Source organism: Trachymyrmex septentrionalis, unplaced genomic scaffold (assembly GCF_001594115.1).
Source record: "Trachymyrmex septentrionalis isolate Tsep2-gDNA-1 unplaced genomic scaffold, Tsep1.0 scaffold7, whole genome shotgun sequence".
NCBI classification, from domain to species: Eukaryota; Metazoa; Arthropoda; class Insecta; order Hymenoptera; family Formicidae; genus Trachymyrmex; species Trachymyrmex septentrionalis.
The window spans coordinates 3,797,669-3,811,381 of NW_017305884.1; the positions used below are offsets into that span (position 1 = coordinate 3,797,669).

Genomic DNA, 13,713 nt, shown 5'->3' on the forward strand with positions numbered 1-13,713 from the left:
AGGGAGGGAGGGGTAAGTTAAAGAGAAGGAGAAAGAGAGAGGGAAAAGGGAAAAGGAGGTGGGATAGTGCATGAAAATAGGCATTGCGAGGGCGGGCGAATTTTAACCCCCGCGCGTAGTGTCCGACTTGGTATTCTCCCTCGGAATTCCCACAGGTTGAACGAACTCTATTCTATTCGGGCGAAATTCGGGATGCACGCTCTCTCGGTCCTTTCGGGGAGGGGAAATTGGCGAATTTCTCGAGAAGTCGTCACACACGCTAAATCGCACGTCATCGGCCATTGTGCGCCTCCATAAATAATGAAGGGGAAAAAAATTAACCGACGTCGTTTACTGCCTATCGGGGCCCCTCTCGGGTATCTCAATCGACTTTTTATAGCACAACTTTTATCGCGTCCTCTTTCACGATTTGGCAGGGCGTTTTTATAGAATCGCGGCGTTGCGCGAAAATATACGTCCGTCTATATAATACGCCTGGCGCAATCTTTTCTACAATCGTAAAAAAAGGGATAATGGAAGCAAAAGTGCCTCCGCTTCGCGTCGCATTGTATGCGTTGCGAGAACAAACGTAAACGGAATCGATATCGTTCGTTTTCTCGTCATATCGCTGTATCGGCTCTCAGCTTCAAGGTCCGCGAGATGATCGTCTCTCCGTCTCGTATTAGCTCTCACGAGGTGGCCTTGAATAAAGTATCCGCGTTAAAAGCTCGTAGATGGATTAGCGACGTTAAACTTTCTCGGATACTTGGAGTGTAATCTAACCCGCATGTGCATCGCTCGTGAAGAAGTGGAACGATGTTTACGCAAACGTTTTGTCGTTACGTATGAATGAGTACAATGTATACAATTGGTGCAATTAATGAATATGCGAGTAAGCTGAAGGAATACGAATCAAAATGAATACGATGTATCTTACATACATATATATTGAACCAATGAATATATTACATTGGTGCGAATAAATTCATCGTTTTTCCATTTGTTAATTAAAATTAGGTAACATTAAGTAAAATTATAAAATTAGCAAACTGGAATTCTTTAAAAAGGGGAAGCTGAAAATTTTGTCTTTCTGTATGAAAATAAAACTATTTAATTTTATCAAAATTTTATTTTTAACTTTATTTTATCAATATGATAAATTTCATGTCACACAACTTAATGAATTCGTAAAAGATGTGTGTGTGTGTGTGTGTAAAATATTTGAAGAAAGGACGAAGGATGAGGAAGTCAGGACGATCGAATTGGAACAGATTTAATAGACAGTCAGCCTGTCCAAATAGTGGAAGAGAATCTGAAACATGTGCCTACGCAGATCGAGTTGAAAAAGCTAAATAAGAGGATGTTGTACGAGCCGGTGACTGTTAAGAACCGCGAGTTACGAGCCACGAATGCTCAAGCTTTCATAAAGATCCGCCGCCAAGTTCTTTTAAAAGAGAACAACCGTCTAGCGCGCATAATGGCCGATCTATGCGCGCGACAGGAGTCCCTCTCTCTTTCTCTATCTTTCTAGTCTATGGGGATCTTATCCGGGCAATGACGAACGTCCTGAGAAATACTGCGTCAATTCGCCCATCGTGTCGCGCCGCGTCGCGACGCGGCGCGTCGCGTCGCGTCGCGTCGCGTCGCGTCACCTCGTCCCCGCGTTCCAGGTCGCACCATCGTGTCGCGATGCGATTCGTTTGTGCAAGCGGATTTTTATGCCATTGTATTCTATAATACTGACAAAGTAAGCCCCCTCCTCTGGCTAGAGAATATAGTTGTAACAAATAGATCTACTTACTATAGTAATACCGTGTATAAATTTGCTGTACATGAACGATACAATGTAGCGAGCGTATTTACTATGTAATGTAATTGATGTAATTAATATATTATAATAATTCATTATGTAGTTAAAGTAAATACGTAATAATAGATATTATACTTTTACAAATAAACATATTATTTAATCAATATATAGAGTGTCTCAAAATGGCCCAACATTCTGTTCATCGAACCCACTCTTAATTTACGAGCTATGAAGAGAATAAAGAGACAGCTATAAAAATTCGATAGTTTTACATATAGTATGTGTGAATGCATTCATAAAGCGCTTATACTAAAGTTTATATATAATACTGCAGAATCTATTTATGGCAGTTTATTAACTTAATTTTATCGATTTCAACTTAAAAAAAGTGCAGAAGCGGTAAAAGCGCATAATTGCTATTAATTATTGCTATCGCTAGTTTATTAATGTCTAGTTTTATCGACAAACAAACGTGCAGCACTACTATATGACAAAAAAGACTATTTCTATTATTATTAATGGCGGGCGCCTTGTCTTCTCATAAATTCTCAAGACGCCTGGCAAGTTTTGCTAAACAGCGCCGCATGCGTGTTTCATGCGCAATATCGTGGAATTGCCTCTACTTGTGTAATAAAACATGCGTACTTGAAATTGTTACTGGGTGTTGCCGAGAGCTCGCAGGGGAATTTAGCAAGTCGGGTCTTCTCGAGCGATTAATCATCTCTCTCGATGCACAATCCGCATTCGCGTATCAGAATCGATTAACGGATCATGCTGTATCATTAAAGCTGGCAATGACGCCCTTTGCGGTCGACCGTAAATTTATGCGAAGCAGGGGAAGATAACCGTAGAATATTTTCACCCGAAAAAAAAATATATATATAACTGTTCGCTCTTTTTTTATTGTGTCTAGCTTTGCTGTGAGAAAAAGGAATTAGGGCGGCTTCGATTACCTTAATACTATTTTATCAAATAATACTACTAAATAAAATTAATAAATAACTATTAATTAATAATAAAAATAATAATAAGTAACATTTATAAAAAAAAAAAATAAAACTATTAAATTAATCAATAGAATTATGTTGAATGTATCGAAGAAAGATTACGAACAACGAACTATATATTAGAGAATTTATTTTCTACCGAGTGAGTTAATCATCAATTGATCAGAATTGGTCGAAATCGCTCATACTCTTTATCATATTATATTCCCATTTTCTCACAATTTCTTTTGATTGTTAATGTCTTTTTAAAGGTACCAAAGCATCGAATTCTGCTCATACCCTTTTTCAAGGAACCACTTCCTCCGCGACTTTCGTCGCGCTTAGGTAAGAGCGAAGGCGCGTGGTTACGTGTAATTAACCGAGGTAAATGATCCTTGGCAGCATATCTCGGTGGGGGCTACCAACCACCACTATCAACCACCGCCAGCAGCAGCATGCGCGCGCGAATGGGGGCGAGCGAGCAAGCAAGCGGATTCGGCCGTCCGTCACTAGGCGCGACTGGGTAATACACTGTATGCAATGCATCCTGTCAGAGATAATGGTTTTCTCTTGAACATGAGAAACGCGGGACACAATAAACCGCCAAAATTACGATCTCTGGCTTACGGCATCGTTTGGTAATGGCGATGGAATGGCCGCGTCTAAAGGGGAATGGAATTCGCGTGCGAAAGGAAGAGAATGCGATGGAGCTGATAAAGTGAAAAAAAAAAAGACAGGAAAAAAGATGAGAGGAAGAGAGGAATAACGCGTAATATCGTCGCGATATCGTTCTATAGGTACATATCGTTGCATTGTTGGAAGTAGGATTAACAGTCGTACTCTTTTAAGAGTACATGGTCTCTAAAACTTTGAGAGTATCACTCTAAAGAGTCCAATCTCACTCTTAAGGATTGAAGATTGAATCACACTTTTTCAAGACTGGCTCAATTTTCACTCTTTAGACTAAGATTCTTCTTTAAAAAGTTTAGAGTGTGTACCTACTCTTTTTGAGATCGTAGAACTTTTACTCATTAATTAAAATGTTAATAATATATTTGTAAATATATAATTAATAAGAATTATCAATAAAAAATTATGTTCTAGAAATTTTATTTTATCAAATATTTACATTAAATTAAATTAATAAAAGAAAATTATACTCCCTTCTTCTATCTCTAAATTGCAACTTTTTTTAAAAATATATACATACGATTTTATAAATATATATATACGAGTATATAATATTTCTTATGATTTATATATAATGACCTTAGTTGGGAGGCACACTGAGCGTCGTGTATTTTGTTTCTTTCTGCGACTTTTCGCAAAATAGCTTCCCTTTTCTAACTAATTAACTCTAACTAGCTCTAATAAGCTCAGAGGCTAAGTCGGTTGCGATCGATGGTGACTAAGGGATCTTCAGGGTAGATACAGACATATCAGTATCATCTATCTTTAAATACGAATTTGTCGCTAGAATATATCTTTCTTTCTATAAAAATAGACTGTCCTCGGGGATATTCTTCCCCAGCCTAATCTTCTTCAGTAACTTCGCACTCTCTTCGTCTCTCGTTATCCATCGACCTTCCCTTCTGCTTCCTCGCTATCGTAGTCACAGTTGTCGTTATCGTTGTTCGGGATTTCGCATCCTCGACGATAACGACGTCGACGAAATGGTGACGCTGGTGGCGTTGTTGAGTGAGACGCATAAATTCTTATGGTATCTTATGGTCCAAGCACTTTGGAATGGCCCGCCCGCTCGCCGAAGGGTGGCAAGAATATAAACGTTGTTTTTGCATAGGAACGTTACTCACGGGTTGTAAAGCCCCGTAGCTGCTTGCTCGCGTTGCTATTGATGCCACCGTTATTGTTGCTGTTGCTGTTGCCGCTATTGCTGACAGTTAACACCTCCTCATACGCTTACTCGCTATCGGAGATTTACACGGCCATATGCCGACACTTTGTATCGATTGTCGAGAGTACAAGGTCCGGATATCTTCTCTTGCCCTCACTATCTCTCTCTGATAAATTTTTAAGTAACAATCCGGCTTGCGTAATTGTTTTCGCTACGACAAAGTATATCTCGATTTTTAAACCGTATTATTCCGTCGTGTTTAAATAATTTATTAATATTTCGTGCTGAAATAATTCTTGAGGATTAACGACTTGTCAATTCTAAAAAAATGTGCGGTTTTGTTATTTATCTTTCAACATCGATACTTTCCAGACAATAATTTTTATATTCTGCTTTCACCGCACAGAATTCATCCCCCTGTAGTTTGCAATAACGTCTGAAAGGTTTCCATCGAAACGAGTTTTGACGATCTTTTTTTGGTAGCCTTCACCGTGGAAACTTTCGATCGCTCGGCGAGCTCCGTTACGAGTTTTCCTACTGCCGATTGCATTCGTACAATTTCCCATTGCATTATCGTGAAAGAATGTTACCTCTCTGCTTTATCTTTCTCTCCAAATCGGCCTGGCAAAACCGAATAATCAGATCGGGGAAATGAATTAATTTGATTGCTCAATGAATTATACCGTTTTACTCGATCAGTTATGTATGGAATAGAAAAGAGAGTGTTCATGTTGGTAAAAAAGAAAAAAACCACATCGGAAATATTTAATCATAGATGAGAAATTTCTATAGAATGTTCAATACATTTACATAGTATTATGTTATAACGTAGTATGATTTCAAAAGTAATCAAACTTAATACGAATGTTATTGACATCTATAAAGAAATTCTGATTAACCATAATTATTGTTAAAATAATTACACTTGGAACAAATGTGAGAGATATAAATTTATAATAAGCATTTATAAAACAAGTTAATTAATCCTTCGGTGCCACTCTGGATACGACATTGACTGGATCCGGTTTTCCTTTTCTAGCTTTCTGCTTTTTTCATTGCCTATAATTTTTGTATTGATGAAAATACATACATTTAGTTTGTATCTTACTCCTTAATTTGATTGAAAAAAAAATTTTACAATATGTTCATTTTTATGAAAATCAATAAATAATCGAACTGGTTGGATGTGCTATATCCAGTGTGTTGTTCCAATAATGTGGCACTAAAAAGTCAATAATAATTATACTCGAACGTTTTTTCTTTCTCTCTCTCTCTCTCTCTCTCTTTCTTTCTTTTTAAGCATTTTTACTATTTATGTAATTTGGAGACAGATAAGAATAAAGCTTTCGTAGCCACAGGGAAGATTTTACTCCATAATCGTACACGGTAACCCTCAAAGAAATTGAAAAAAGAGGATAGCTCAATCAATGGGAATTTGACAAACGAAAAAACGACAGGACGATACCTGAATGATAATAAAATTGTTTTCAACGATAGTATGACTCTCACGGGGTTATTATTAGAAAACTCGTTAACAGGCTATACCGGCGCGTTATGTATCTTTTTACTGTGGTGCTAAAAGAGCGAAACTTTCCCGCCGAGATCATTTTTTTAGTGTCCGTCGAAAACATCGCTCGTCCCCGGACCAATTAACCGAATACGTTCTGAGCTTGAGAACTTTTTCTCTTTCTGACGTTCAATGAAAATCATTTAAAAAGTAACATATTTAACCTCTTCAGACGCTGTATACATTGTAACGTACATCAAATTTGAAAACATTGTTCCGTTAAAATGATTTAATTCATTAACCAGATATACATAATAATGTATACATTGCAGAAATAGTCAAAAAATTAATTGTTTAGTATAAATCATTTATTAAAGTATCTTTGAATTGAATTAAAAAAAATGTTTAATATGGAGCATTAAAATCAGGTCTGAAGGAGTTAAGAGACATTTAAATTTCACAATTGTATATATGATTGACTAAAACTCATAAGAAAAGAATCGCGAATTGACTGGAAGTGATTTATATTAGAAAGCGAGTCGCGCGTTTGAATCAGGCAACTTATTAACTGCTATATCGTGTATAAATTCTTGTTTATCATATTATGTGGAAATATTACATTACTTACTCCCTCTGTATTTTCATTCGCTAATGGAATGTTAAGAATAATCGAACGTTCCGAAAGCACTAATTTACACGAAGGTGTAAGGTGTAAAAATACGCGTCGCAAATTACGCGATTTATCAATCTCGATTTTTCCTTTAGTTAGCTGATGACTATAAATTGCGTTAGAGATCCCACGATTAATACGATCGAGGATGAGCGATGAGGAGTGAAATTCTGTCTCGCACGCGATGTCTGTCGCACGACCGACCGCGGCTCGACGACAAATTGAAAGACGAGGTGAGAACGTTGAGTGCATCGGCTGGGAAAATTCACGGCGACGCGACGAGTAATTATCGTCCGTCAGCTGGAGTTGTGCGCGGTCGGGTATATCGATTCAACCGGGTAGGTAGAGAAAAGTATCCGCGGCACGTCGGTACGACTGCAAGTGCTGGCCGCGAAGGAGTGGGAACTCGCGTTGTTCGGGTTCCGCGCGGTATTTTTTTTTTTTCGCGTGTTCCACGTAGACAAAAAAATGTGGAACACAAACTTTCCCTCGTTGCAATCCCCGCGTGCCGCGCGCCCGTCGGCCGCCCCGCGGTCGATGCCGGGCCGAGCAATGGTGGTCGTTTATAGTTTCTTTAGTTTCTTCAAAAAGAATGACGTGTTCATCGGCTATGTATAGTGACACAGCGACATTAACGTTAAAGTATCACATATGGCGCATTACGATACGCCTCGACGCGCGAGGTGTTCGGAAAAAATCATTCGGAGAATGACCGGAGGAATTCCGGCGGGCGGATTTCGTGTTACGGGATCGTTGGCGGTGCACGCTTCGAAATTCTCGCCGGGAACGCGCGAGGATCGGCGATATCGATATCGCGCCGAGAAAAGTTCGCGACTCCCCCGGCACGGCTCGCGCGAATCGATCGCGAACGAGTCCGAACCGAGTAATGCTACGCTGAAACTGCAATTAAACCGAAATTCCGCTTTGTCGCGACGCGTTATCCGCGTTTGCTGATATAATACTTCCCTTAATCTATTTATGTAAATCAAAATGGAAAAAGCTACTTCTTCTTTACAAGTTAATACCTCTATATAAGTAAAGTATCACACGAGAAATAAAAAAAAACGTGTACAAGCTGTCTTGCGGGGCCTAATTTTATTTTCGAGAATTTAAAGATTTTCAAGATTTCGATCTGATTGTCTCAGATTTCAATTTGATTGTCCGAAACTTTTCAGAATTTCGCCATATTTCTGGTCTTAAGGTTTTCTCAAAATTTCTCAAATTCTTAAACTGTCCCGATTTTTAATTATTCCTCTCTCTAGAATTCTCATTTCGATACAAAGTCTCTATTAGCGAATTGATTTTCCGGAATCGATGTTAACGCGTTATCAAGCGAAAGAACCGAGCGATTCGCGAACGTGGGATTGGAACGCCACGCGACGGTGGTCACACGGCTTTAAAAGAGCGAAACGTGGCACGAAACTCTCTGCGGGGGCAGGAGGGTGCTCGTTAATTTAACGGTGGCGAAGAGGTGTAAGCGCCGGCTAACGTCGCGGCAACGAGAGTCGGGGCAACATTACCGTTTCTACCTTGGGGTTCTATTACCCTTATTGTTAAACTTAGAGTTACTGTGAACTGCGGAGTGAACTATAGACCGCTTCACTGTTGTCGCAACACTCGCGCCGACTGCGGCGGGCCACGTGGCTGCAGGTGTGTGGCGGCTACGCTGGGACGCGTGCGAGGCGGCTCGTCAAGCGTCGCCACGACCGAGCGACCGGTGCATTCCGTCTTTCGTCGAAGCTCGCAAAAATTTCGTCGCCCACGATCCCGCCGTGATCGACCCTCCCTCTCCCCCACCCCTCTACCACGGAATCAAGAGATCCCCTTCCCACGCCTCCTCGCCGCTACCTGTCGCCACACGCCCGCAAAAATTTCGCCGACGTCGTGGACGACGTTTGCTGGAACCGGAAAACGATCTGACCGCGATTTTCCCGCAATTACGTACACGAATCGCGTCGCGGACGCGACTCAGCCCCGAACTAGGCGAAACTACAAGGAAGTGAAACTAAAATGATGTTATAGTGAATAATTCATGGAATCATGGTAGAAGTTGCAAGTATGACGAGCCACTCGAAATTTTGCGATGAGTCAGCTTTTTTTATTATTGCAAACTTGTTTTTTCTTTCCTCTTTCTTCAATACAATTTTCCACGGTGATCCTTATCCGAAAAACACGAAGTGCTAAGTAAAATCGTGGCAGACCAATTGTTGACTGGAATCATTTGTACAGATAAATGTGTTTATTACGGATTACGTCATATCATATAAAGCGATAAAACGTACCCTACGTGTCGTTGCCGGAGAAGTAATGCAATACACGCGGATAGATTAACCCCGAAGTCGCGTTGTACACACCACAAGTTATTACATTATATCTGTGTGCATCGGGCACGCTGTGTGTTGAACATGCGACGTGTTGTTTGGCGTTTCGTGGAAGTCGTCCTGTTATCGGAGACCAAGCTTATTGCAACTTGCTATTTCAAATCCATTCGCGTATGCTTGTTATTTAATACACAGGCTATCGTTCGCTCTATTTTCACAAGTCTCTCGCGATAAAAGACACCAAACATACATTCTTCAAATCTATATTAAATTTACTGTCAAGCGTAGAGTTAATGCTATTAAGCCGACACTGGATATTCACGTGTAAAACCAATATAGTTACACAATATAATGAATAAAATTATAAAATATAAAATTATGAAAGTAACACCATATAATAACCGTGAAATTTCGATTTTGAATATTAATGTACTATGGTACGATTTACCATCATTTAAGTCCTTAATATATTAATAGTGTACAAATCTCGGTGTTTTAATTTAATATATTTAATACAAAAATGTCGAAAAATCGAAAAATTAACCCTTTATTCGTGATTTAAGAAAAGGAAGTTAAATTCTATAAAGATTAATGTTGAAAATTGCGACATTTCTTCAAGGAATTATTCTGGATATTTAAAAAATGAAACTTATTCTATAGATACTAAAATACTTTTCGATTGGCTCGAGGCTTATACTTTACAGACAATCTGACTAAATTATACGTATGCGTGTATAGTTCGCAAGCGATAAACGTTCATCATTGATCAATACAATCTTATAAACAATCATACTATCTATAACATCTATAACATCTTAGTATAATAAAAGCCCTGAAAAATCATGACCGAGTATCAATCGTGAACAATGTGACCCTCGAGAAATAACATTATTTCGGCAAGTAATCATTAGTTGCGATTGATAAACAGAATAAGCAGTCGCTATATTTTTCGATCTACACTAGTACGGTCGAGCAATCGTTATTACGAATCGAAACGTATGAGAAAGAGTTTGGGGAAAACTTCTAATATCGAGTGACTGGATCATCCAATTAGACGTGAAATCAATGAATTCTCCTCGCGCAATTTGGCATCGAACGAATTCAGCTTAATCCAGTAGTTTTACTTCGGCGATATCAAACGACAGGAAAAAAGTACAACATCAAATTGCCGTTGGCTTTCGATTTTTTGCAATTCGCATGTACGTACATTTCCGAATCGCTATCGATTGAGCTGAGGATACAGCTTCGGATTTATACGAGTATACCCCAAATATAATACAGAATCGTCCACGTTGCATAATTGAATGACGCCATAACTCTCAATGTTCATTATTCTTTATTTTTTTAAGATATCAATGGCAATTGATTTGTGTATTTAACAACTGTATTTTAAAAAATGAAATTAGTACTGAATTATTGCAAATTGGAAAAATTATTGCGAACTGAAGAGACCGATCAATTTGAACCAACTTAAGAAGCTAAGAAATTTTGTTTCAGCTTAAATTGATATAATTATATTGATTGTTATTTATATACAGAACATGTTTATTTTAAAAGTATTATAAAATTAAGTGTTAGAAAGAGACACATTGCATTATTGATTGTTTCAATGATTTTACGTGACGTATCGCGAATAATTAATAATTGCAGCATTCATATACGACGTGCAATAGAATGCTCGCGTCTATAGATGCAGTAACGTCCTTTATCCGATGGAGAATAATTTTCTTATATGTAGGCGGAATATTTTGATTGAGAATGCCGCGATGCTTATCGAGCGAAGTTGACAAAGTTGTAAGACCCGGCCGCGGTTTACGTCGACGTTTCGCGCTTCGCAGAAATCTTTGCAACTTTTTCAAGGATCCTCTTCAAGCCACTGGCACCTCGCGCTTAGAAAATGTTTTTCTCGGAAGCAAACTTTATACACGTGTGAGATCAGTCGCGTTAGAAATCGCATTCGTGCGGCAAGGACACTCGCGTTCTCTAGATCGTTCTCAATTGTTCGATCGCAGCTCGGCTGTGACATTGTGCAGGAATATTCGCGACGTTTCTCTTAAGAATAAAAATTTTCTTCGCGAAATCCCTGTGTTCTGCATCGAGAATACATCTGAGAAAGTAGAAACGTGAGATGATAAAAATTAACATTCATTCGACGAATTCAATTTGCCATGCTGTATTTTACGCCAATTGTTGTGCTTCTGAGCACGTATCATGGAATTAAATGAATTTTGATCACAGTTGTTCAATCATTCTAGATTTTTTTTGTTCACTAGATTTTTGTGTGTGTTAGGGAAAACGGCATAATTTCGAACGGAAACTATTCTGAACAGTTCCATAATATGTATTCTGTTGTCACGAATGTATCCAGAAATCATTTTCTTATGAAGTGCGAATCCGTTAGATTATCTATATCGATCTATTTCTTGGGTCCGTATTCACATCTCCCTTTTATCGATGAATACGCGTATTTAGCATATCGTTTATATTACTTATACTACAGAATCTTGGAAATAAATGTGTACATTTATCAATAAAAGTGAAGTGTAAATACAGACCATTATCTTCGATTCTTATAGCAGCCTTTTAAATTATATATACAATCGATATACATATGTATATATATATATATATGTAAATCGTACTAATACAGAACTCTCTATGTGTATTAAAATGGTGCAGATTATCATACATTTGAAGGCTTTATGGGTCTTTTACGGTGAGTCATATTATCTAAGCTTTAAGTCTTAAACCGTCTTGAGAAATTGATCAATCACAGTCGAATGTGAAAAGAATGATCGACAATGATTGGCCAATTTTTCATGCCTAAGACTTAAAGCTTGGATAATGGCTTATTGTAGGAAACACCCGAGGGCCACAGTACACAGATAAATTTAAGAGCAGTTAGACGTAAGCAGCAAGGAAATCAACATGTTGGATTTGCTGTTACCTACGTTATGGCCTTACGGTCTCTATTGTGATTGGCCAATTCGCTTACTATTTAAGTTTTTACAACAAAAGTGTGCTCTTACAATTTGGCCTTTTACAATCTCTATTTAAAAATTATACATTTTTGAGTCCGGTATTTATCTGTTTTTATACAGGGTGTCCCAGAAAGAAAGATAGATATTCTAGGAGATGATGATATTTCATTATCATTTTTTAATGATCATGTGAAAGTGAACATCATTATCTCTCAGAACATTGACCTTTCCTCCTGGAACACCGTATAAGTACGCCTTAAGTACAGTCTTAAGATATCATAAATTAATTACTGTATTAACAGTAAAGCCGCGCGCGTATTAATATCTTAAGACATTACTTAGAGGACAGTTTTGAAATAAAAACTTTTAGACTTTTTGCTATTTGAGTCGTCCCTCGAAGTATTCAATCAGGAAATTAGACGTCAGAATGATAATACATAGACATAGAGCGGTATTCATAGTCCATTTTTATTTTAAGATCATCTTAAGTAATATCTTAAGATGCTAATACAATCCTGTGATTGGTTTATGACATCTTTAGACTGCACTTAAGACAATCTCAAATATAAGAACCAATTAATCTATGAATACCATCCTCTGATTGGTTCGTGACATCTTAAGACTATACTTAAGACGGTCTTAAATAAGATCCGACTATGAATACTAGCCATAGTTATATATCAGCCATGTTTTATTATTGATGTACTTATCGTCGGATTACTGAATCTCTCGATACCGTCTGCACAACTGTTAAACCTTTTAATTTGATCGAAACATGAACATGCGAAAAACAAGAGAAATTAATATGATCTTTCGAAACAAAGCGCGAGGACTTATTGTTAGAGATTTTTCGAGCGAGTACTAGCGGACTCACCGGGTTCGGCGAAGGTGATAATCTCCGAAGTTCTCGCGTAGAAATCATCTAGTTCCTCTTGAACATCATCGTAGCCCTGATAGGATTTGGCGGTGGCCCTAGCGTTACCCTCGGTGGTAGTGGTCTCCTGATCCAGATTTCTATACGAGTACTCGTCGCCGCCGTAGAGGAACTCGCCCGAATATTCACTCTCGTAGTCGACCCTCGACCGGTCGGAGTAGCGCGGCGGCGTTTGCGCCTCCGCCCGGTAAAGGGTCTCCAGGGCCAAGTGCCGGGGCACAGTGGCCAACGTCCTGTTAACGTCCGGGCGAGTCCTCAAGCCAAGTTTCTGCAAGATCTGATGTTTGATCGCCTCCAGCCTGAGATCGTCGGGGCTAGGCGTGGCGGTGTCTTTGAACAGGCCGCCCCTCGGCGGACCCTCGTGGTGAACGTGATGATGATGGTGATGTTGTTGCTGCTGCTGTTGTTGATGTGGGCAACCCGGACACGTTTGATGGTGGCCACTGAGACGCGGCTGTACCGCCGGTAGGGCGAGACAACAGAGGGCTAATCCTATGAGCAGCAAATTCGATGGCAGCGACGGCGGAGCATTAGCGTGGACGGTGCGCACCGGGCCCAGACAGTGCAGGGAGGACACGCGGTCCGCGTCGGGCCCGGCGTCGTGCCGCCGTAATCGCTGCCGCGTCGTCGTCGTCGTCGTCGTCGTCGTCGTTGTCGTCGTCGTCGTCGT

General features: G+C 39.3%; 1 protein-coding gene across 1 annotated transcript in view; it reads right to left on the reverse strand.

Annotated features, from left to right (window-relative positions):
- The window catches only part of LOC108753412 (inhibin beta chain), a 28,962-nt gene that overhangs the window by 14,951 nt on the left and 298 nt on the right, over positions 1-13,713 (reverse strand). The window contains exon 2 of the mRNA XM_018494952.1: positions 12,984-13,659. Coding sequence (XP_018350454.1) covers positions 12,984-13,659 — 676 coding nt within the window. The remainder of the gene's footprint in view (positions 1-12,983; positions 13,660-13,713) is intronic.